Here is a 25,696-nt window from a genome sequence, read left to right on the forward strand (position 1 = left end):
GGCCGCTAGAGGGTGCTACAATAAACACATTATTTTTGTAGCGCCCCCTACATTTCGTATGTCATCCAATCTTAATCAAATTTGGTTTCATACATCTTTGATTTTATACACTTTATTAATAATATTTTACAAAATATAGTAGAGTTGGTCAGAAAATAACAGGCTTTCTTTGTTAGTTAAAAAAAAGAGAATTCAAAACAAATCATTGCATTAATTCAATTAATTTCGTTGCATTTTATAAAATGAGGTTTGTAATAAAATCAAGTAGGTTTTTAAAAACCAGTAACAGACGGTTATTCAGCATAGACCGGATGTTTTAAATTCTCCACTTTAACAGCAGCTATCTGCTGCTCATACGGACTCTGAAACACATTTAGCTTGCTGTAATTATTCCACCTCTCCCTTTCCCGCTCCTGGCGGACATCCCTCAGTAAACTCACGTCGTGTCCTGTATTGCGCAGCCGCGCGGCACGTCGGTGCGCCACAGCAGGAGATGCAGCTCTGTGGCGGGGAGTGGTGGATGCTGACAAGGCGCAGTGCAGAGTCGCTGTTCAGTTGCGTCTTCATGTAAATACACAACACACAAATCACTCACAATGTAAACGTGACATTCTTAAATGGAGCGTCGTCTCCCACTGCGCGCGCACACGGTGTTTACTACTCCACTGCAGACGGCGATGCGGAGAGCGGTGGGTGTGCGCTCCTGAAGACGCTGGAGAGAAGAGGAGCTCTCGGTCACTACGGCAGAGCCTCCGTCCGGATGATGATGTGCTTCTACTGCCTGCCGTTCTCCGTCCTCTCCCGGTTAAAGGATAACAACACCCGGAGAGATTGAACCTTTGTTCTCCGACAGCAGCGCCCACACAACGGAGGATCAAGATGAAATTTCCGACTGAGAATCCAAGAAAACCCGGGAGCGTGGACCCTCCACCAGGTGAGACCGTCCATTAGTCTATTATGTTGTGGAGGCTGCGGTGTGTCTGAAGGTTTCACATCGTGCTGCTCTGTTCCCATTAAGATGGTCCTTGTTTTCAGAGGGAAGTCTCCCTCCTGGACCTGGTCTCTCTGGTCTCTCTGGTCCCTCAGGGACTCTTTGAACCAGGCACCTGCACTCTGCAGGATTCATGCTTCTCAGACAGACATGGTGCAGATGTTGCATGCTGAAGTTTACAGACTGTTGCATCTGCATCTTCAGTCTGTCTCCAGACACCAGGGACATGTGTTGATATCGGAAGGATTCAGGGGGAGAGGAGGCTCCTTTGTGCCACTCGGCTGTCAGTCATCTGAAGCTTCAGTGTGCTGCAGTGGAGGTGAAACATTACCTCATCCACACCGAGCATGTGTGTCACGTCCTCCCCAGCATCAGCACCAGCACATGTTCACAGCATGTTCAGGTGGTTCCTGTCTGTTCAGGTGATACAGTTGGTTTCTGTCTGTTCAGGTGATTCTGTTCCGTTCAGGTGGTTCCTGTCTGTTCAGGTGATTCAGGTGGTTCCTGTCTGTTCAAGTAATTCCTGTCTGTTCAGATTGTTCCTGTCTGTTCAGGTGATTCAGGTGGTTCCTGTCTGTTCAAGTAATTCCTGTCTGTTCAGATTGTTCCTGTCTGTCCAGGTGATCACACCTGACGTCTCCACAGGCTAATGGCCCTCTTTCTTTGAAGTTTCACTGCCAACACATTAATTCTGTGATTTCTGAAGAGCAGCTTTCATCCAAACAGCTGATTACATACATCAAAGCAGTCTGTTGTGTTCCTCTAAGAGTGCCTGGTGTCAGTGAGATGTGGCCTAGCGGTCACGACTCCTCGTCTTACATAACACTGTTTAGTGAACAGATGAAGACGTGTTGGGTTTGGTGAGCTGTCAGTCTCATCAACACTTGGCTGAAGTCCAACAGTCTGCAGCTCTCATTGGAGCTCAGCAGCACTCAGCAGTCTGTTGGTCTGTAACACTGTGACACCGGTGAGGTTAAAGCAGGTAACGGTGTCTATTACCTTCACAACAACCGCTGGTCCTCTTCTGTCAGTGTAATCATCATATTCATACATATATGAAGAGGAGCTCAGTCAGGGAGGAAGAACGTTAGAGGTGTTAAAGGGTTAACTCTGCATCTCTCACCTCTCTGTAAAAACTTCACCCACATCAGGAAATCACCAGATCTGCAGTTGAAGACATTAACATGTTATAATGTTGCATATTATAATAATAATAATACCCGTTCTAAGAAGAATGAAGAATGTGGTTGTTTGTGTTGTTGTTGTTGAATCTGGCCATTTTCCTCAGTTCAATGATTCATCGTTGAAAATGTTAGAAAATAATAAAAGTCCTCGGTGACATCATCAGATGGTTTCTTTTGTTTGAGTTCCCGTCCAGAACCTGAAGATGTTCTGTTGGTCCTTGGACATGAACAGTGATGATGACTCTTGCATTAAAGGGTTAACTTGAACTGAAGGGTTTAGTTTGAGGGACTGGAGATGGATCATGAAATCTACCTGTAGATCTACAGGTCATCATTCAGGTCATCCAGACAGGAGGAGGAGTCAGAATACAGGAGGAGGAGTCCGAGTATGGGAGGAGGAGCCTGAGTACAGGCGGTGGGAAGACCTGAGCCATTTCTCAGCCATTTCAGTGGACTGAATGTGAATACATGTTGACACAGGAAACAGGAAACGTGTACCTGGTCAACATCCACATGTTTCCCAGCCAACACTGTCAGGTTGTTGTACAGACATCTGTCAGAGACACAGTCTCTTTTCTCAAACACATATTTCTCACATCATGAGTAGTTTTCTCAGACTTGATTTTTATTTACACTGGATTTTATGAAATCTGAAATGAGAACGATTTATTTGACACTTGTATACCAGTTTGGGCACATCAGTTGTGTTTACTGCAGGAGGTGTTTAAAGAACATCTGTGTAACTGTAAGAGAATGGCAGAAAATACCCCCCCACACCTCCCATTAAATACATATATACATTCTGTGTTCCCCTCTGAAAGCTAATGAAGTCATATCCTGACTCCAGTATGGAGACCCTGTCAGCATTAATGTTTAGTTTTTCTAAATGCAGCGGTGGGAGAGTCTGATTGGTTGAAAGCTGCTCCAATAGTTAAAAAAAAAAATCCCCGGATACCCACTGATACTGTTTGTCACTCCTGATGTCTCCAAATATTAGCCGACCTTTTGGAAATGAAACCAACTGCCTATTTAAAAGCTCATCCGTGCTTGTTCACCTGTTAAATATCAGAGTGCCCATCAACTCTCACACACATCTTTCAGTAACACTGTTCTTCATCTGTCCTGCGTTTCAGTGGCAATCCAGCCCAACTTGGTCCCACCGAAGAAGGTGCAGGCAAGCATGCTTCAGTCCAGCCTGGTGCAGGCTAGTGTGGCCACCATGCAGAACCCGATGGGCTGCGGTCCGTCGCGGCTCTCCGTCTCATCTCGCCCTGCCAGCATGGTGGTCAGCATGGAGGCGGTGGCGGACGGCTCGGCCCCCTTCACCATGATGAAGCTGAAGACGGTGCTGGCGGTGTTCGTGGTGGTGGTGGCCTACCTGGTGGCAGGCGGGTTGGTGTTCCGCGCGCTGGAGCAACCGTTTGAAAATAACCAGAAGATCACCATCACGGCAGAGAAGGCGGCCTTCCTGCAGAAACACCCGTGTGTGTCCCAGGACGAGCTGGAGGCTATCATCAAGGTAAGAATAGCTGCCGGTCGATACTCGAGCCTTTTCCTCAGCCCTTGATGGGCTCCCCAGTGGGGAGTCACGTCTACTGAAACCCGAGCTTCACATCGATCTGATGCCATTGGAGCTCCACACGTACTCCACGGTTTGTTTGCTTTGTGGAACTGGATACAAACCTCACTGAATCATCTAGCACATACAAACCTGTGGATGTTCAAATGAATCCTTAAAACTCCTTGAACTTCTGCTAATCTGAAACTAGTATTTCCCGGCGATTTTTAATATGGATGGAAGGAAATAATACGGCCAGTTCAGGATGATTAATTTAATTTATTTAAGTTTCGGTCTGTTGGTTGGTCAAAGAAAAAGTCTTTGCTGTCATGATGTCACTGTGTGATGGAAATTGTGACGGTATTTTTCACAATTCAAGAATATTATTAATATGATTTGTGAATCACATTAACTCATATTTAAATGGAAATAGACCAAAGACAACATATCAAATATTGAAACTGAGAAATGTTATTGTTTTCTATAAATATATCCTGCATGTCTCTAAAAAGTTGGGACAGGGTCATGTTGCATCACCTCTTCTTTTAACAACACTCTGTAAATGTTTGGGAACTGAGGAGACCAGTTTCTGGAGTTTTGAATGTGAAATGTTGTCCCATAAGAATGGGATAAAGGATTTCAGCTGCTCAACAGTTCAGGTTCTCCTTTGTGGTATTTTTCATGTCATGAAGCTCCAAACGTTACGACCGGCTTGAAGGAGGGACACAACACTGAGTTAGATGCAAAACAAATGTGACATTTTATTACATAACACAAAATAAGATTAATGTGAGAATCAAGCTGAAGACCAGGGTCTGGTGCCAGGAAGGTGAGAGAGAGCGTGGGCGGAGCAAGGATGCACTAATATAGGCCAAACCCACACCTTCATGTTGGTACCCTCTGTAGTTCATCAGGGAGCTGCACCTAGAACTCAAAGGCATAGAATGCATAAGCACATGCATTCACAGCAGGACATAGAATTAACACCAAATGTTTTCAGTGATTGACAGGTCTTGTCTGCAGGAGGTCAGTTTATCAGCAGACTCTTCTACTACGCAACCATGCTGTTGGAATACGTTCAGAATGTGGTTGGACGTTGTTCTGCTGAAATAAACAAGACCTTCCCTGAAAGAGACGTTGTCTGGATGGCAGCATATGTTGCTCCAAAACCTGAATATATCATTCAGCATTAATGCTTCCTTCCAGATGTTCAAGCTATCCATGCCATGTGCACTAATGCATCCCTGTACCATCACAGATGCTGGCTTTAGAACTGAACCCTGATAACCAGCTGGATGGCCCCTCTCCTCTTTAACCTGGAGGATGCAGCATCCATGATTTCCAAACAGAATCTCAGATTGTAATCCATCAGACCACAGGACAGTTTTCCACTTCACCTCAGTCCATCTTCAATGATCTCGGTCCAGAGAAGGCGGCGGTGTTTCTGGATCATGTTTTTATCTGGTTTCTTCTTTGCATAGTAGAGTTTTTGTGAGATTTTTTTTTTTTTTTTTTTTTTTTTTTTAATACCCAATCATGTTTCTGATCTGTTGCCAGGTAACCTAATTAGTTATCAGATGTTCCCCTGGGTGTTTGTTTTTTTTGCGTTACACAACTTTTCCAGTCTTTTGTTGACCCTGTCCAGATTATTTTGAGATGTGTTGCTGCCATCAAATTCAAAATAAGCATATATTTTTCATAAAACAATAAAATTTCTGTTTCAACATTTGATATGTTGTCTTTGGTCGATTTTCAATTGAATTAGAGTTTATGTGATTTGCAGGGCATCATCTGTTTTTAATGAAAATTTTACACAGGGTTCCAACATTTTTGGAAACAGGGTTGTAAAATGATGCACAAACTGGGTTTCTCTGTATAATATTGCTGTAAGGACGTTAATGTGTTAAGTGCCATGAAATAACCTATGTTGTGATTTGGCGCTATATAAATAAAGTTGAATTGAATTGAATTGAATTGGAGGCCTCCTTCTGTTTGGGCTTTAAAGAAGGTGTCTGTAATCTGTTATGAAGTCATTTAAAAATGTCAGTAAAGTGGCTTTCTAGTTTCTGCTATGAGCAGCTTTACAGAGCAGGAAGTGACCGTGGTAATCTTTCAACTTGTTTTTGGCAGATCTGATCTCAATGTGAGTCAGAACACCTTCATTCAATTGCAGTTGAAATGTGTTTTGCTTGTGGTTAAACCTGAACACTTAAAAGTCTAAAGAGGAAAACAAAGAGTTCAGGAGGTTTTGTAAAATGACAAGGCTCCCTGACAGCCTCAGGCTCACTGGCTGAAACCTTCATCCAACAGAAAAGCAACTGTGGGATTGTTTTACCTGGAGTTGCCCTGTAGCAGCAGTTTACAAGGCCTACAGTATAAACCCTCGCAGTTTGATGGAGAGCTACTGAGAAGTCCTTTAGTGAGGTGTCATGTGGTGTGTGGCCGCTGCCACTGGTTGTTGCTGTTTGAGTTCTCTGATTTATAATCTGGGTGCTTGTAATGTTGGCTCTGCCCTTCAGTGACACTCTTTAGGTCCTGGTTGAGGCACCCTGTGGTGACGTGAAATGACACACATTATATCTCTCTTTCACTGGAAATGTGAGCTGACTTCATGTCCGGGGGGCCGTTGTCTCATAACAGATGCAGCATTCTTATTATGGAAAAGGGGGCGTGGCATTAAGAACAGAACAGCTCTGGTTTAGTATGAGACATAGTCTGGTGATGATGATGATGGTGATGATGATGATGATGATGATTATAGTGACGATGATGATGATGAGGATTGTGATGATGATGATGGTGATGATGATGAGGATTTGATGATGATGATGATGGTTGTGATGATGATGATGACGATGAAGACGATGATGATGATGGTGTTGATGGTGATGATGATGATGATGATGATAATGGTGATGATGATGATATTGATAATGATGACGATGATGATGGCGATGGTGATGATGATGATAATGATGATTATGATGATGATGATGATGATACATTGTTGTCAGACAATTCAGAATCTTTTTCTTGTATCACAGTAGCTAAATAGAGAAATATGAAGACTGGAACGCTGTAGTGATTTGATGTTTCTGTCCTCTTGTCCCACTGAAAACTCTCCAACATGGGACAGTCCTGATCAGGTTTATTATTTCTCATTATCTGCTAACTTAACTAGGACCAGGCACAAACCAGATGGAGCCCCGTCGTCCCCTGGCAGGTGTTTCCAGGGATGCACACATTAAAACATAATTTCGATCCAAGACAGACGCCACAAGCTGCCGACCAGAGAACATCAGCACAGTCAGACACTTGCGTGTCTAAAAGACGTGTCGATTGGTGGAGCTCCACGTTCGTTCAGGCAGACACCGAGTCGGTCACCAGCCTCATTCCTTCTGCCTCCGCTCCGGGCTCTCGGCACCGCTCTACGATCCGCTATGGAACCGCTGCACAGTTTAACTTGTCGGTTTGACGTGAATGACAGTGGACATACCGGACATACAGCAGACAAACTCCACAACTGACAACTGCTGTTCGTATCTTCTCCTGAACACAACTTCAATCTAGTTTGATGAGTGATCTGAAAAGTAAGTGGAAATAAACAAAAGCAGGAAACAAAAGTGGACCTAGAAACACAGGTTTTATTCTGCATTTCTGCAGTGGGAAAATACTGCAAAAAAAAAAATCGACCTGCCATTAAAAAGGTGCATGTAGGTGATAGTTATTCACATGAGGCGTCCCTCTCCTTTCAAAAACCCTCTGGCAGGATTTGATTATGACGCATTCCATTTGAGGAAATGGTGTTAAATTAAAGTTTGAACAAACTACTGCAGAGCAGCGCTGGATGATTAAAGCTGGACAACATGAATTTAAACTTTGAGGCCAGATCTCATAAACGGTTCTTAATTTGACTCCTGCTGCAGCACTTTCGCCGACACCAGGTGACATCATCATCTCCACAGCCAAAATGCTCACAGCCACTTTTGTGGTAGCAGCCAGTTGTTTGGCCTGGACCATTATTGACCTTCAGCAGTGAAACCCGGTATGATAATGGAGCGGATAATGCAGAGCGGCCGCTGCAGCTGAATCTGGGAAAGCTGCTGTGGATCGGCGCCAGTTCCATTTTCACCACCTCACACGTTCAGTGGTGCGAACGGAAACACATAAACCCAGAGGCCGTACGGTAAAGCCACCCACCTCTGTAATTAACAGATGCTACTAGTGGTAGTGAGTGCTGTTACTGCATGCCTTAGTTCTGACAGCTCATACAGACAAGGCCATTCATCTTGTTTCAGTGAAAAAGGGAAAGAGGTAAAACCAGGAAGCCGTGAGGTTTCGGATTGATTCCCATTGGAAGGACCAGCTGTGGAAGGAGCTGCACACTGCAGCTGCTGAGGACTCCCTGCTGGGAGCGGTGATGCTGCCACATCACAAGCACGTAAACACCTGCCAGGCTGCTTCCATTTAACAGATGGACAGATGCCATATTTGGCTGCTGTGTGAGCGCTGCGGTGCGGCAGTGTTTTAGTGTCTCTGTGTCGCCAACACAACGTTTATCTCAAGCTTCGGTTTGCTGTGACGTCTGAGGTCTAATAAACACCACCGCTGATATAAAAATACACGTTTTAGCTCAGAGGTTCAATCGAGTCTGCAGGTCTTGAAAGCTTCTGGAAATGCGTTCATTATTCATTCCAGTGGTGACGCCAACAACAACAGGATTTCTTACTTAAGTTATGAATAGGAAGGCTGTCGGTATTTTTGGAACACATTAGTTTCTGTATGTTGTCCAACCACATCCAAGGACCAACCTGTTTTCAGTGTTGCGGCCACGCTGGAACTTCTTTCTGTCTTGATTGTCTTGACATGATGAAACATGAAACAAGTGATGATGGTGCACACAGGTCTTCATATGTTTACACAGAGACATACATGATACATATACTAACCCTAATACCGGATACAAATAATACATATACTAACCCTCCCTCCACCGCCCTCCACCTCCCTTCACCTCCCTTCTCCTCCTTCCAACTCCCTTCACCTCCCTCCACTTTCATTCACCTGCCTTCACCTCCCTTCTCCCCCCTTCACGTCCATCCACCTACCTTCACCTCCCTCCACCTACTTTCACATACCTCCACCTTCCCCTCCCCTCCCCTCCCTTTACCTCCCTTCTCCTACCTCCACCTCCCTTCACCTCCCTCCAATTCCGTTCCCCTCCCTTCACCTCCCTCGACCTCCCTTCCCTTCCCTTCCCCTCCCCTCCCTTTACCTCCCTTCTCCTCCCTCCACCTCCCTCCAACCCCCTTCACCTCCCTTCACCTCCTTTCACCTCACTCTACCTCCCTTCCCGTCCCCTCCCCTCGCTTTACCTCCCTTCTCCTCCCTCCATCTCCTTTCATATACCTCCACCTTCCTCCCCCTACCTTTTCCTCCCTCCTTCTCTCTTCAACTCCCTCCACCTCCCTTCACCTTCCTTCTCCTGCCTCCACTTCTCTTCACCTCCCTTTTCCTTCCTTCAACTCCCTCCACCTGTTACACCCACCATCCTGCTTTTTTTGTTCCTATAAGAGTTCCTGTGGTTAAAAATATTTTTATGTTCCTAGAAGAGTTCCTGTGATTGAAAAGGTTATTATGTTGCTAGAAGAGTTCCTGTGGTTGAAAAGCATCAGAGACTTAAGTCCATCCCTGGAATTGGAAAGAGCTTTGTGAGCCCTGCTGTGATTAATGTTCACTGGTTCCCTTGAGACTATAGTAAGTAATGAATTTGATGTATTATTCATTCTGGTTATATTGTCTTGACACCTTCACAACAGGGTGAGTCTTTATCTTTGAAAATCTATATTTACATTAAATGCTGATGTAAAGCTGACTCGTGGTGGTGGTTTTGCTGAATTTTCCTTTCTTTAATGTGTGCTGCCGGTGATAACAGAATGATGGCTGGGTTCAGTGCACAGGTCCAGTGGAGTATAGAACCTGTGCTTAGGCAAAAATGCTGAAAGATGAACTTGGAAATAGCATTAGGGGTGGTGTGGAAATCGGCTCTGTAGATGTCTAGATGTGAATCCAAAGTTATTCAGTGCTCCGAAAATGTATTAACTTACACTGGTGCACCAAGCATTTAGCAGGTCTGGGTGCAGACATTTTCCTTTACAAATTTTATAAACATATTTTCTGAGTTTTTGACTAAAGTGAACTATCCTGCTGAAGCTTCTTTTTTTCGCACATGGAAACACAAAAGGGCAACAAACCTCTGCGAGCATGTTAGATTGACATAATTCTGCTTTCTGTTTGACATTTATGAACCTTTGAGAAACTTATAATTTTCAAGTGCAGGGCAGGAAAATAATGTCACTGATTTATTAGCAACTTTCCTAAAATACATTATCCTAACTGCCCAGTGACCTGGTGACTGCTGTGAATAAAGCAGCTGACAACTAGGCAACATCCTAGTGACAGCATGGAGGGAGCAGCTGACGGGAGGGAATAGACCTCAACTATGGGCTGACACCTCACAATAGCTGCAGGAAGGTCTGCAAGCAGTCCCACTGCACCCAACCAAACTACGTCTACAGACAATAGAACGATATCCCGAGAGTCTGCAGGTGTGGAGGAAGACTCCCAGGCAGAGTGTACATCAAGCAAAGACAAGGGCTCAGTGGGGGACGGAAGAGAACTGCAGGTGTTGTTGTGGTTGGCAGATGAGTACAGCCAAGAGGGCTTGAAATACATGAAAGGAAGAAAAAGTTATTGTCAGAAGGGGTTTTTGCTTTGAAAAATGACAGAAGCAATAAATGAATGAGCAAATATTTTGATGATTAATTTACTGTTGTTCAACTAATCGAATAATTCTTTCAATTCTGTTTTTACCAGAAACCAAATAAACGGCCTCTACGGTGCTGATTGAGTTTGTATATGAAGAGCAAGCTTAACGTCAAGGAAACATTAACAGTACTGTCACTACGCTCAGTGCGATGTCATCTTTTCCAGCTCTTAACCTGAAACATCTTTGCAATATTTTTCAGAGCCTAATTATGGAAATAGTGTTATACTCGTGACTTTTCACTTGTTTGAAAGATCATTGCAGCATTTTGATATATCTCATGATGTTTCTTTAATGCTAAGGTTCATCCTTTTTATATATATTATACACTTTCACACACTGAGTTATACACACACTGAGTTATAGATAGATAGATAGATAGATAGATAGATAGATAGATAGATAGATAGATAGATAGATAGATAGATAGATAGATAGATAGATAGATACCGTATTTTTCGGACTATAAGGCGCACTTAAAATCCTTAAATTTTCTCAAAAATTGACAGTGCGCCTTATAATCCAGCGCGCCTTATGTATGCACTTGTTGTGCTTATTGATCGATTTTATGTGGTACAATGCGCTCAAAAATCTGTCGAAATGTGTAAGTACGACTTTGGTAAGCAACGAAGCCGCTCCGCTCAATGGATATTCGAAGCATTACGGTACGCTGTGTTACTACCTGATCGGCCCCGTAACAGGAATGTAATGTCTAAACTAAAAGTGCATTCATGTAAGGCAGCCCGCGCCCGGAGTATGCGTTAGCTACAATAAACCAATCAGAGAACAGTATTTAGTACGCTTACCCCCTCCACTTTTTATACGTAATACTTACTGTGCTTCAACATTATATTACAGTACATTTACCGGACTGTGTTGTTTTGCTTAATGCGCCTTATAATCCGGTGTGGTTTATGTGTGAACATAGACACGTTAATTCACAGTGCGCCTTATAGTCCAAAAAAATACGGTAGATAGATAGATAGATAGATAGATAGATAGATAGATAGATAGATAGATAGATAGATAGATAGATAGATAGATAGATAGATAGATAGATAGATAGATAGATAGATAGATAGATAGATAGATAGATAGATAGATAGATAGATAGATAGATAGATAGATAGATAGATAGATAGATAGATAGATAGATAGATAGAAATTCTTCAATAACTGATTAAGTTTCAGTATTGATGCACCTAAAGCATTACTTCTTTCAAAATTATTTAAAGAGATGCATTTTCAAAGGGGCTTAAAACTTATTTGAACGCGGTCCACTAGTTCTGAAGTGCTACCTGCTTATTCAAAGATGTGGTTTTGTTTCTGTGTGAGTTCCAGCCATCAGACTAGAAGTCCCAGTTGCATACCTTTTTTTAAATGTGGAAAAAACAATTCCAACGCTTAATAGTTCAATTGTCTACCTGTCTTTTCATGTTGGACATTATGATGGTTGACCTGTGATTTTGTTTGCTATTTGTTTATGTTTCACGTGAATTATAATAAGGCAACAAACAATGACAAAGAAAAATGCTGGTAGAGACAGAATCTGTTGATATGAGGTGGGGGAGGTGGGGGGAGGGGGGTGGGGGAGAGCTGGTGCAAAGAAACTCATTTAAATGAATCTTTTCAACGAAAACGGAAAAGACGTGTTTGTTGTTGTTCAAGTGTCATTTTTAACTTAAGATTCGACTTCTTAACAGACGAGCTGGAAAACATCCAAATCCTCCTTCTGACGTCTCAGCAGACGAACCGGAGTCCAAAAAAAAATACATTTGCATGATTTAGTCATGAAATTAAAGCTTTTAAGTAAACTTTTAGCTTTTGCAAATAAAAACTTGACACAGCACAAACATGTTCGGTGCAATTCAGTAAGATTAAAATAATAAAAAAAAAAAAAGGTTGTGAAAATGAAATTATTTGCATTAAAAAAAGAAAAAGCTTTCCGTCAAAGTGCTATGTACGATACGTCACAACAAAATCAGGGTCAACTCAAAACAAGAAAAACATTCTTGGCCTCAACCATACACACACAGCAGCATGGAAGACACAGAAAAAGCAATACAAATTTCAGAATAAAAATAGAGGTAGTAAAAGTATAAAAAAAAAAATTAAAATGCACAGTATATACAAATAAAATAGAATAAAAATAGATTAAACGTAATAATTAAACTTAATACACACTGTGAGTAATACACACTGTATTTCCCTCAATTGTTTATTCTATTTTACTGGCGGTGAAATGCAGATAAAACATGCTGTGATGGAACAAAGACCACAGAGCTAAGGCCTGCGACAAACTGAACTTTAGATGAGCGTTTGACTGTGGATGAGCCGGATCAGTTGTGTCCTTGTGTGTTTGCCCTTCAGCTGGCCACACAGCTATCTGTCTCACCCTGAGAGGGGCTCATTACACTGAGACTCCATCTGCCAGGATGGACCCTCACAGAGCAGACTGGCACTGAGTGTGATGCCTGATATCAGCACCGTCTCCGTGACCTCATCCTGCACCTCGGCTGTGCTCAGGCACCTGTGGAGAAACAGTCAGTATTATGTAACAAGATGAACAGCGTGATGGTTAGGAGAAGTCTGAAGAAAAGTTTTTTTTTGCAGGCCCTTGAGAGGTGTTGCTGCAGCCCTGCAGACGGATGATGACACATCGTCTATTCAACCAATCTATAACTAAGTTTCCAAAAAAGCTGTGAAATGTTGAAATATAAACAGAAAGGGATGATTTTTAAATCATATGAATCCACATTTAATTACAAATAGACCAAAAACAACATATCAGATGTTGAAACTGAGAGATTTTATCATTTATATTAAAAGTATCTGCTCTTTTTAATTTGATGGGGGCACCGCTACAATATGGAATTCTACAGGGCTCTGTTCTTGGACCCGAACTGTTTTCTATTTACATTTATCTATTCTACAATTATCACACAAGTCATTTTTTTATGATTAAAGAAGGTTGCATTCAGTTAATCATTTTGTTTGTTTATTCTGATGGTCAAATTCAATTATTTTACATGTTTCCGATATTGTAGGTTCTGTGGTGTCTAAAAGGTAACTCGGGTTAATTAAGTTAAAATTACACATAAAGGTGCAACAATTAAAAAGCACTGTCACCTGCTCATCGGGTTTAGTAATCTACCAGCTGCGCAAATAACCTTACGTCATTTAATTCATGATTGTAAAATAAATTATTCACACTCAAACTCCCGATGCAGTTAATTTATTAACACCACAACATCAGTTTATTAACACCACAACATCAGTTAATTTATAAACACCACAACATCAGTTTATTTATTAACAGCACAACATCAGTTTACTAACACCACAACATCAGTTTATTTATTAACAACATCAGTTTATTTATTAACACCACAACATCAGTTTATTTATTAACAACATCAGTTTATTTATTAACATCACAAGATCAGTTTAATTATTAACACAGCAACATCAGTGCCGTTTGGAGCACATTGCTCTTCATCATTATTGTTAATAAATTAGTTGCTTTGGGAGCTTTAAGTTTGAATAATTTACTTCTGCTCACTGCTCAACATGGTTCCAGCTCCTGATTTCACTCTATCGATGAGTATTCTTTGATCACTTTGATATTTAATTAATGTCAGGGTTTATAAGAAGCAGGTTTTTGTCATCTATTATTGAACCTCTTCCTCCACTGGGTTATGAGCGGTTCTCATAATACCAGTGAAGAGTTATTTATAATATTAGTTACCTCTTCAAAGCTGATTAACAACATCAGACATACATGTCTGGAGGTTCAGGCTCTAATCTCTGAGTACTATAAATCGGCCTCCATGGGAACCATCTCATAAACTTGCAGCAGCAGGGGGACATCAATCTTAAGAAACCAACTCGTTCCTGTCATTTTAATTATCACACTCCTTAAAGCACAGATGGAGGAAGAGGAGTGGCAGCCATCTTCCTGTCAAGCTCATCAATCAATCTGAGAGTGAAAATGAGACATAGCTTATCTGAAAGTCAGACTCTTCGTCTCTCACACCTGAACTGGAAACACAGAAACAGTTCTGTTGTTGTTGTTGTTCATCTCCCAGCGGCTCCTGACTCACACTTTCTAACTCTCTGTTGATCTGATTCAGTGCTGAGTACACATACAGTGATTATAGTGCCTTTAACATTCCTGTCAATGTGGATATTGACTCAGCTTAGGATTAAAAGCCTCAGCTCTCCATTTTCTTTAATTCACTTCATGTCACATTTTATAAATAGATACAATACAATGCAATATTTAATCAATCTGACCATCATGTTCCCCAACCCAGCATCACACCGAGGACTGACTGTCGTGCTGCAGCTGTTGAAATGCAGGATGATGTGACAGGTGGCAGATTCAGGAAAGTTTTGCTACTTTTCCCCCTGTGTGAGCTTTCAAATAGTTTTTGTGACTGAAAGTGCTGCAGTGAACATGTAGTCTGGACTACAGAGCGCAGCGTGTGGAAGCAGAGCGGTAGAAACAGAGTGGAAACAGAACAGTGGAAACAGGTGGAAACAGCGGTGAAAGAAGAGCGGTAGAAACAGAGCGGTGGAAACAGAGTGGTAGAAACACAGCGGTAGAAACAGAGTGGTAGAAACAGAGGTGGAAATAGTGCAATAGAAACAGAGTGTTAGAAAGAGAGCGGTAGAAACAGCGGTAGAAACAGAGCGGTGGAAACAGGTGGAAACAGCGGTGGAAACAGCGGTGGAAACAGTGGTAGAAACACAGCGGTAGAAACAGCAGCAGAAACACAGCGGTAGAAACAGAGGTGGAAATAGTGCAATAGAAACAGTGTTAGAAACAGAGCGGTGGAAACAGGTGGAAACAGTGCAATAGAAACAGTGTTAGAAACAGTGTTAGAAACAGAGCGGTGACTGTTCTGTCTCTGCAGCAGCAACAAGTTGCCACTCACTGCATTTTCTTTTACAACTCTACTGCTGTCACCACCAAACAACATGAACAGACTATCCTCCACCGCCATGTTTGTTTTAGAATAATTCCTCTCCCTGGTTTTTGTCTCCATTTTTGCAGCAAAGAACCACAGATCATCAACTCATTGATCTGCATCAACATTCACGGTACTTTGCATTGATCATTTCTGTGTAGAGAGCACATCATTCTGATCTACAGTATATACATAGTTCATCAACATACTACAGTACTTCAATCACTGTGTTCAAAAGTGTTTTTTGTTGTTAGTTGTCAGAGTTGTAGGCAACTTGTGTAGCTTGTAGGTCAATACTACTGCATCCCATACAGGAGTTTTCTAATCAGAAATTAGCTCAATTGCTTATCGATTTATATGTTTTTCCTGCAAATTAATCCACAGATTGAGCGGCACAGCAAACCCGGCAGCCAGAAACTCAACTCGCCTGCAGGAATCAGCTAGAATCCATCAACACCAATAATTTACAATCTGAATGTTGAACAATAATAACATCACCATGGAGTTAAATCAAAAACCACTGTACCCACTTGTACAGCCTAAGCCAGCTGCCTGTCACTCCCGAGAAAACACAATTTGTACTGAGCCACAGAATTTAACTACACTCATGAATGAAAGCACAGGCAGCACAGCAGCAGATACATACTCAGAGTGCAGCATGATGGCAATAAGTTGAAGTCTGTTGAAGTGTTTCCTGACAGAGCGATCGTGGTCAAAGCAAACAGAAAAACTGGGTTTCTGTTCTGCAGCAGAGGACGCTCAGCATCTTGTGACACATTGCTCCTTAGTAAAGTCATTCTGAAGCAGATGCACACGTGCTGGATGTGCTTATGATATGTTAGTAATAGTAAACAATATTTACAACTAAACATCATTAGCAGCGATAACTACAGCACCATCACCTTCATTTTACCTTTTTTGGGGAATGAAAGACTCCAAAGGACAGTGAGATGAAGTTTTTCTTATGTGCCTCTGTCTTTGCTTGTCTTCCAGCACTCTGTGGAGGCTGTGAATGCTGGAGTGAATCCCATCGGTGATACCTCCTACAACTCGAGCCACTGGGATCTGGGTAGTGCCTTCTTCTTTGCTGGAACTGTCATCACAACCATAGGTACTGAGACTGAATAGGTGAATATATTTCAATCGAGGGGATGTATTACATATTGCCTCATCTTTTATGTATGTAGAGATTTTTGAAGAAAAAAATGTATTTGTCCCAACAGTCATTGCACAACCCTGTTTCCAAACAGGTTGGGATGCTGCGTAAAATGTAAATAAGAACAGCATGTGATGAGTTGCAAATCATGTAAACTCATATTTCATTAAAAACAGACCAAAGTCAACATATCAAGTGTTAAAACTGAGAAATGTTGTTGTTTTATGTAAACAATATGCTCATTTTGAATTTGATGGCAGTAACGGGTCTCTAAAATGTTGGGACAAGGTCACTGTGCTGCATCACCTCTTCTTTTAACAACACTCTGTAAACGTTTGCAAGTCAATGTAACCATTGCAGCGATGAACTGTGTTCACAGACAATGGTTTTCACAAGTGTTCCTGAGCCCATGCAGTGATTTCCACTCCAGAATTGTGTCTGTTTTTAATGCAGTGCTGCCTGAAGGCCCGAAGATCACCACCATCCAATATTGGTTTTCAGCCTTGTCCCTTGTGTTCAGAGATTTCTCCAGATTCTCTGAATCTTTTAATGATATTATGAACCGTAGATGATGAAATCCACTAATTCTTTGTAGTTTTATGTTGAGGAACATTATTCTTAGATTGTTGCACTATTTTCCCACACAGTCTTTCACAGAGTGGTGAACCTCTCCCCATCTTCACTGCTGAGAGACTCTGCCTCTCTGAAATGATCTTTTTTTTATATCCAGTCATGTTTCTGATTTGTTGCCAGGTAACATAATTAGTTGTCAAATGTTCCGCGAGGTGTTTTATTTTTTTTTTTTATTTTATTTTTTTTAATCTTTACACAACTTTTCCAGTCTTTTGTTGACACTGTCCAAAGTTTTTTTTCAAACTTTGTTGCTGCCATCAAATTCAAAATGAGGATATATTTTACATAAAAATATGAAATTTCTCAGTTTCAACATTTGATATGTTGTCTTTGGTCTATTTTCAATTGAATTTGAGTTTACATGATTAGCAATTCATCACATTCTGTTTTTATTTGTATTTTAACCAGAGTCCCGGCTTTTTTGGAAACAGGCTTGTACAATTGTGTGCAAAGGTTTGGGCAGGTCTGGGCAAGTTATATTTTTCTTAGATATTTTAAGTGAAAAGGAGTAAATCCAGGAAATAGACATTTCCCCCAAGGTGCAGATCCTCTAAGCATGGGGGGGGGGGGGGGGATGCTACTTTTAGCTTGTGGCACAGAAAACTTTGTGCAAATAAAGGTAAGAATGATTTCCACTCAATATCAGCAAATATCTGAAAGCAAATGTCATGAACATCATAAAATATCTGTGAAAGATATATCTCAGAACTTTAAGTCATAAAATAGTGATGTAAAAAGCATTTGCAAGCTGTGCCAAAGGGAATTTGTAATTCAATTCAAATCACTTTTATTATTGACAAAACATAGTGAACATTATCAAAGGAAACCCAACAATTCAACAATTTCCACATGAGAAAGAGCTGGAAGGAAAAAGTTCTCTAATGAACAGAAAGAAACCTCCAACGGAACCAGACTCAGAGGTAGGAGGCCATTGGACTTGACCAGTTGGGATACGGGGAGAGGAGGAGAAAGAAGAACAACATAGAGACCCGACAACCAATAAACAGTTGTCAGGTTGGAGGAGCCAGTAACCACAGATCAGAAACATGCGGCTGCAGAAACACCTGCAGAATGCATTGAATGAAAGACAGCGAAGAAGAGAGGAGCTCAGTGAATCATGAGCTCAGCAGCTAGCAGCACTAACAGATGGTGCAGGTCACCTCAACCAGGATGATCTAAGCTAAGGAAAGTTTTCAGCCTAATCTTTAAAGGAGATACCATTTTACGTTCAAGTTAATTTATATAGCAGCAATTCATTATTTTTTATACACGTTAATGCTGGTACCGAGGTGTCTGGGTACTAGCTGTGGGGTCTCTCATACCTTTTATCAGCAGAACATGTCAGGATGGGGGTGGGCAGCGGTCATAGTCAGAGATTTCAGGTGGTTCCATACGTGGCTTCTTGGTTCATCCAGCTCTTGTCTCTTTGTCGCAGCCAAAGCCAAATGTTTCCCTCCTCTGCCTCTGCAGAGGTCTTATAGGGCTTTCTTCACCTTTGCCAACATGAACCTTGTCCCTCAGGAAGCGCCTGGTTGAAAGGTCTCACAAAGCCAACTTCCACTGAGTAGGTTGATGTTCTCAGCCTTACAGCATACCGCTACTGTTTCTGGACTAGCAAGACTCAATTGATCAGTCTGAGATTAACCTGGGGTCTCACAGAGCTGCTGGATTACTAAACCAGATCAAGAGATGAAAACACTTTTGAATTGTTTCCTCATTATGTGTCGTTTAATTACAATTAATTCATAGTTAACCTGAATGTCTTTTATGTATTATGGCTATAACGCCCTGATTGTTTCCTGCTGTGTTCAGTTATCCCCTGACCTCTGACCTCATGTGTATAAAGCCTACACGCTCCTCCCTCCTTTTTTCAGATCGTCCTCGTTGTTCCCTCTGAGCTGCTTGTCTGTGCTCTTTCCTGTGTCGTGTAACTTTTTTATGTGTGACCTGTGTTTTTCCTTTTTGGACTTTGTTTTCCTTTCACTGTTTACTGGGGTGAATGATTTGACATTTGTGAGTTTCAGGACAATCCCTGTAGCAACTGTAACTAGTAAAGGAGTCAAACTTTACTTTTTGTTTTAGTCATGTCCAAACCCCTGAAAATGTGACAAACTGACTGATTCCAGTTCAATAGATTCAGCTCTCATTTTTATATGATTAACTGAATCAGAAGGTTGCATTAAAAAAAAAAAAAATTGAGTTTTAATTATTAATGTAAGTGGGATTAAATCGTAGAACATCCACCAAACTGTCTGTCTCTGCCCTCTGAAGCCTCTAAAGTAGCTCTCGCCACATGTTCAACGACACACACCCCTTCGTCCCGCTCCGTCCATCTTGGCAAAGACAGGTTCAACTCGGTCCTACAAAAATTGCAAATTGGCACACGCTGCGGGTACAAAACCTAGGATACGTAATGCATTGAAGCAGATCCTGACATGCTGCTGTAAGTCCATCAGTGTAACAGTGTCCGCTGGATGTTTGTGTTGGTTTCATGGAAAGTCTCCTTGTTCTCCAGGATACGGGAACATCGCACCGAGTACCGAGGGAGGGAAGATTTTCTGCATTCTTTATGCCATTTTTGGGATTCCACTGTTTGGGTTCCTCCTCGCAGGCGTCGGTGACCAGCTCGGTACCATATTTGTCAAAAGCATTGCCAAGGTGGAGAAAATGTTCCGGGTGAGTAGAAGTGTAAAATTTCATGACTCAGCTTTGTGGAGATGGTGGTGAACTGAACATTTGTAATGTGGGCCCCTGGTTTAACATTTGGACTCTGACACCCAGTAATATTAAATCCAATGAGACACTCAGAGCACAATTTGTTCAGATGCCTGAAGGCCAGTGATGTTTCTATTTTCATTTTGAATTGACAGCTGCTGACAGCTTTGTACCCAGACTGGAACATCTTTAGGCCACCATCACGTTTTTCGGCTTCAGTTATTTAAGGGATGCAGAGCTGTGCTCTCAGATCAGTGTTTCATACTATTTACTGCTTAAAACCTGCTTCCAACATGCCTGTCAGTCAATGAATTACATGAAGCAGTGCCAGGTCAGTACCTTACCATTCCCACATTTTGTGACACACTCGTATTTATTTTTTAGAGCGCTTAAAAACATGGGACGGTCATCAAAGGAGTTGACCAACATAAGGAAGGTGTATATTGTAAAAGGAGGACACAACTCCCTCTTGTGAGACTTCCTGCACAGTCCTGCTGGGCTCATGCTGAGTGCTGGAGGCTTTCACACAGGAATATACAATTACAAACATGGCTCTTGGTCAGTGGCTTTGGTCCACATTAGTATCAGGAGTATGGTCAGCTTGTTTCTGGTCTCTGGGATGCTGCTGCTTCAGGTTTGCAGTTCCATGCTTAAACTGCAGGTGAAATAAGATGGACTGCACGTCCTACACAGCTGACATTTACAATGTTGTGCAATAATCTAGATTTCAATGTGCTGATTTTACACTATAAGTCCACTGCTGCCTTTTATTTATTTGATGTGTTTATTAAATTGTGGGATGTCCTTGGTATGTTCTTTCTTATTTTTATCTACTTTTTGTTTTGATTTTATCTAATAGTTCATCACTGCTGTTCTGTGGGTCACCAAATGTATTTCATTGTAAGCCTACAATGACAATAAATTGTCTTATTTATTTACTTATTGTAATATGGCTCATACAATGTATACACTATATTTGTGCATGTATGTGTTTTTCTTTCACAGAATAAACACAACCAGATCAGTCAGACCAAAATCCGTGTGGCCTCCACCCTCCTCTTCATCCTGGCTGGCTGCATCCTCTTCGTTACCATCCCAGCTGTGATCTTCAAACACATCGAGGGCTGGACAGCTCTGGAGTCCACATATTTTGTTGTCATTACTCTGACAACAGTTGGAATAGGTGACTATGTGGCAGGTGAGCTTATATCTTTGAAAGAGCACAAAGCTGTGATTACACCAACACTGTCGATCACATACTGTGATGGGGGACATATTTCAGTGAAACACGTGCTCTTAGAGTTTCTGCATTTTGGAAAAATTTACTTTTTTATTTGTCCTGCTGTTTCCAGAAAAACTTGGGATGCTGTGTAAAATGTAAATAAACACAATGTAATAATGTAATTTCATGTAAACTTATAATTAATTGAAAATAGACCAAAGACAACATATCAAATGTTGAAACTGAGAAATGTTGTTGTTTTATAAAAAAAAAATAGCTGCTCATTTTGAATTTGATGGCTGCAACACATCTCTAAAAAATTGGAACAAAGTCATGACTACCACTGTGCTGAATCACCTCTTTTTTTAAAAAACACTATAAACATTTGGGAACACTTTCAAAACTCTGGTTCTTTTTTGTCTTGATGGCAGCATATGTTGCTCCAAAACTTGAATATATCATTCAGCATTAATGTTTCCTTCCAGATGTTCAAGCTACCCATGCCATGGGCACTAATGCATCCCTGTACCATCACAGATGCTGGCTTTTGAACTGAGTGCTGATAACAAGCTGGATGGTCCCTCTTCTCTTTAACCTGGAAGATGCAGCATCCATGATTTCCAAACAGAATCTCAGATTGTGATCCACCAGACCTCAGGACAGTTTTCCACTTCACCTCAGTCCATCTTCAATGATCTCGGGTCCAGAGAAGGCGGCGGTGTTTCTGAATCATGTTTATATCTGGTTTCTTCTTTGAAGAGTTTTAACCTGCATTTGTGGATGCAGCTCTTTTAAAACATGTTACTGATCTGTTGCCAGTTAACGTAGTTCAGTCAGGACACTGTGTCAAGTTTAACCATTTATTAAAGACATGCATACATTTATTTGACTCGACGAGTGATGCTCTAGAACGGTCTGAGCAAGCATGACACAGACCAATTCTGAGATCACAACCCCTCCCCCCTTCCTTTTTTTTAAGCACTACACAACTTTTGCAACTTTTTTATAACGTGTCGTGCCATCAAATTCAAAATAAGCACATATTTTCATTTCAAAATTTGACGTTTTTAATCTCTTCAAATATGGGTTTACATGATTTGCAAATCATATTCTGTTTTTAATTTACATTTTACGAAGTGCCTCAACTCTTTTTTGCGAGTGGGTTTGTAGTTATTGGTTGTTTCTTTTGTATAACTTGTGAGTATAAAGTTGGATTGTAGCAGATAGATAAAAGAATTAGTGATCAGTGAAGCGTGTAGCAAGTAAACAGCCACAGTAAAACCAGATATCGACTTCAGTTTGAATGTTTTTTCATTAGCTGCACTAAAGATCAGTTTAGAAATAGCTTAACGATGAGCTAATTGAGATCATCACATATAGCTGGTTAACAAACAGCAAACGGAAATGATCATGTTTTGGTATCCGGCCCCTTAATTTCTGCCAGTGATTCAAATCTGTGATCAGGGCTACTTTTGGCTATAATGGATTTTTGCATTAATGCGATCAATTGCTTTACTATTTCTATTTAATTGGCTGGTTATCTGGTTCTCTCACCAACAAAGTGCCAAAAAAAATCCAAAACATTTACTATATCCAGACATACTGTATATAGTACTTATACTAAGATCAATATCCTTATATTACTGACGATGAATGAGACAGCTGATGTCAAGCAGCTGACATGAGCAGTAATGAGTTTCTACAGCTCATCACAGACCTATTTTAGTTCCCATCCTTCCTGGATCTAAATAACTGTGGGGCTCAAAGTAACCTAAGTCCAATAAATCAATGCTTTAAAGAAGAGACAGTCTGTGACTGTGATAAAGAATACATCGGCCGCTGGTTCTTGAAAAATAAGTACTATAAATGCTTTTTGAAATTAATGACACATATTGTATGCACAAAAACAAAGTGCGGTCTCTTACAACTGAAAGTGTGTTAACAACTAATTTAACACATACTTGTCACTATAACATCACATTTCCTATAAACCCAGGTTTATTTTCCATTATTTTTTTATTGTTTGTTTTGGTGGGGGGTTACATTTTTTTCCCCATCAGCCAGCATGTGGTTCGTTAAAATGATGAGAGGATAACCAGCTGCTGATGGTAAATTGGTTAATTGTTGATAATGCAAGTTCATTTTTTGAAAGGCTTGTTTTGTGCCCAGATACATTCTGCAGAGCTTCTATTAACAATATTCTTTGTTGCAGAAAAATCTTGGAATTTTTTTAAAAATTGCAAACTGCTGCAACTATTCTGGAGATTGCTTGAATTTGCGTAAACTATCGCGAACGCAAGATTCAAGATTGTGATTTCCTGGACAGACTGAGTAATACTATTTTTTTATGCCTTCTTGAACTAACACAAAGTCTGATTCACTCTGAAACAAATGAAAGCTCTATACAGATAGAATAAGGTTCAGACGATACATCCTCAGGAGTCCACAAACATCCGCAGCAATCTAAAAGGAGGCTTGTTCTTTATATTTCTTGTACTATATGTACAACAGTACTGCTGGGAGGTCAACATTATGGATAGCAATTGCTCTCCAGGGAAGATTTTTTTTACCACATGTATGACTCTAAGAATTATACACTTACTTGCATTGCCATCTCCTCACGTGAAAAAAAAAAAGTCACCAATTAAAGTTAGTTCCAAAGTTGGTGTTTTTATATCTGGATTGCCACAACTAACAAACCTTAGTTTTTCTTCGCAAAATATGTAAATCATTGTCTGCACACAAGTAATGTTAACTCTACAGTTTGTGCATGATGGACTTCAGATACTTCAGATAGAGTTGTCATTGTTCACTGGCTGAACTCAGGCTTGTTCTCACTCTGTCTCATTTGGTGATATTCCCAGTGAACAGGTTTATGCATGATGGTTGAATCTCTTACTGGAATATTGTGACATTCACTAAATATAAAAAAGCAGTCGTCGTTTATTGTTCACTTCCAGGCCCGTGTTGGCAGTTGACTGAACTTCTCCATCTTTTCTCTCAAAGATGGAAATGCTGCAAAGTGACATTTCCATGTTCATTCCTGTCTTGTTTTCTGATCAGGGGGAGACAGGAAGATCGAGTACCGGAAGTGGTACAGACCACTGGTGTGGTTCTGGATCCTGGGTGGTCTGGCCTACTTCGCTGCAGTACTGAACATGATTGGTGACTGGCTGAGGGTGCTGTCCAAAAAGACAAAAGAAGAGGTATGCTACTGAAGGAATAATGAATGGTGATCTGGTTAAGATACTGATTTTCAGATCAAACCCTTGAGCTGGGTTGCACAAAGCCTCTGTTGATTTGAGGAAAATGAGAAGCTGTGAAATTTTAAATTTGATGCCAGAACATGTTTCAAAAATGGAGGTTACCCCCTGATGTCAGTTCATCACAGGACCAACTCAGAAAGACAGACAGAATACAGACAACCAGACTCTTATTGACACTGACGGCTAATTTAGAATTACCAATTAACTCGCAAGGACCTCCACCTCGATTGGGTATGAACATAATTTATTGATTATGGTACGGTGGTAAGCGTTGGAGCTGAGCAAGACATGCGGTTTGGGGAAAGCTCAGCTGAGAATCCACTGCAGCTCTCAGGCCTTGCAGATCCCCAAGGTACTTATAAGAATCACGGAGGGAATAGAAAAATAGAAGGACGAGAGGGAGGGTTTGTGGGTCACCAACAACGGGAGCAGCGCACGTACACCAGTAGCAGACAGATGTGACGGATAGGCAGGTATTTGTAGGCACATGGCCGGAAGGGGAGTGTTTGAGGTGTGGTCCTGCTCTTTAAATTCAGATAAACTTTATCTCCAATTAACTAGCAAGGACCTCCACCTCGATTGGGTATGAACATAATTTATTGATTATGGTACGGTGGTATGCGTTGGAGCTGAGCAAGACATGTGGTTTGGAGAAGGCTCAGCTGAGAATCCACTGCGGCTCTCGGGCCCTGCAGATCCCCAAAAAGCCTTCAGAGAAAGCAGTGATGACCAATCCATGCGCAGCTCCTGGAGCCATGACGAGTGAGGAGCAGCTTGGAAGCCAATCTGAACATGGCCCAGGACGACCCAGAACGAATTGATTGATTCAGCCTTTCACAGGACACGGAAGAAGGAGCAAGAGCATTGGTTCCTGGGCACGCGGAAAGTAGTTTACAGGAAGGGTGGAAACGCAGCAGTGGAATACATCGAAGGCGTGAAAAAGGTCGAGAACATGTTCGACTCGGGCATGAAAAGTGAGCAAGTAACGGCCACGCGAGACAACGTGAAGGCGAGGGAGCCTTCTCTTTGCCATTGGTGTCGACGACGGGGAGGTCGCCAGAATGGATCATGGATCACGGCCCCTACTCCCATGAAAGGAAGCGATGATGGTTCTGTTACGTCAGGGTATGATGGAGGGAGTTTTGGAAAAACTGCTTTAATAAGATGGCTAT

The 25,696-nt window shown here is 41.4% G+C and overlaps 1 protein-coding gene across 2 annotated transcripts in view; it reads left to right on the plus strand.

Annotated features, from left to right (window-relative positions):
- Positions 1 to 470: 470 nt before the first annotated feature.
- kcnk10a (potassium channel, subfamily K, member 10a) overlaps positions 471 to 25,696 on the plus strand; it is a 31,522-nt gene continuing 6,296 nt past the window's right edge. The window contains exons 1-7 of one of the 2 annotated variants that reach the window (XM_069161578.1): positions 524 to 567; positions 672 to 934; positions 3,309 to 3,694; positions 16,526 to 16,643; positions 19,837 to 19,997; positions 21,042 to 21,234; positions 24,322 to 24,464. In XM_069161578.1, coding sequence (XP_069017679.1) covers positions 880 to 934; positions 3,309 to 3,694; positions 16,526 to 16,643; positions 19,837 to 19,997; positions 21,042 to 21,234; positions 24,322 to 24,464 — 1,056 coding nt within the window. In that variant the 5' untranslated portion in view covers positions 524 to 567; positions 672 to 879. Of the gene's footprint in view, positions 935 to 3,308; positions 3,695 to 16,525; positions 16,644 to 19,836; positions 19,998 to 21,041; positions 21,235 to 24,321; positions 24,465 to 25,696 lie in introns of both variants that reach the window. The other variant, XM_069161577.1, reaches the window with a different exon arrangement.

This window comes from Embiotoca jacksoni, unplaced genomic scaffold (genome assembly GCF_022577435.1).
Source record: "Embiotoca jacksoni isolate LCO1_2020_lvr unplaced genomic scaffold, fEmbJac1.0.p SCAF_29, whole genome shotgun sequence".
Lineage (NCBI taxonomy): Eukaryota > Metazoa > Chordata > Actinopteri > Embiotocidae > Embiotoca > Embiotoca jacksoni.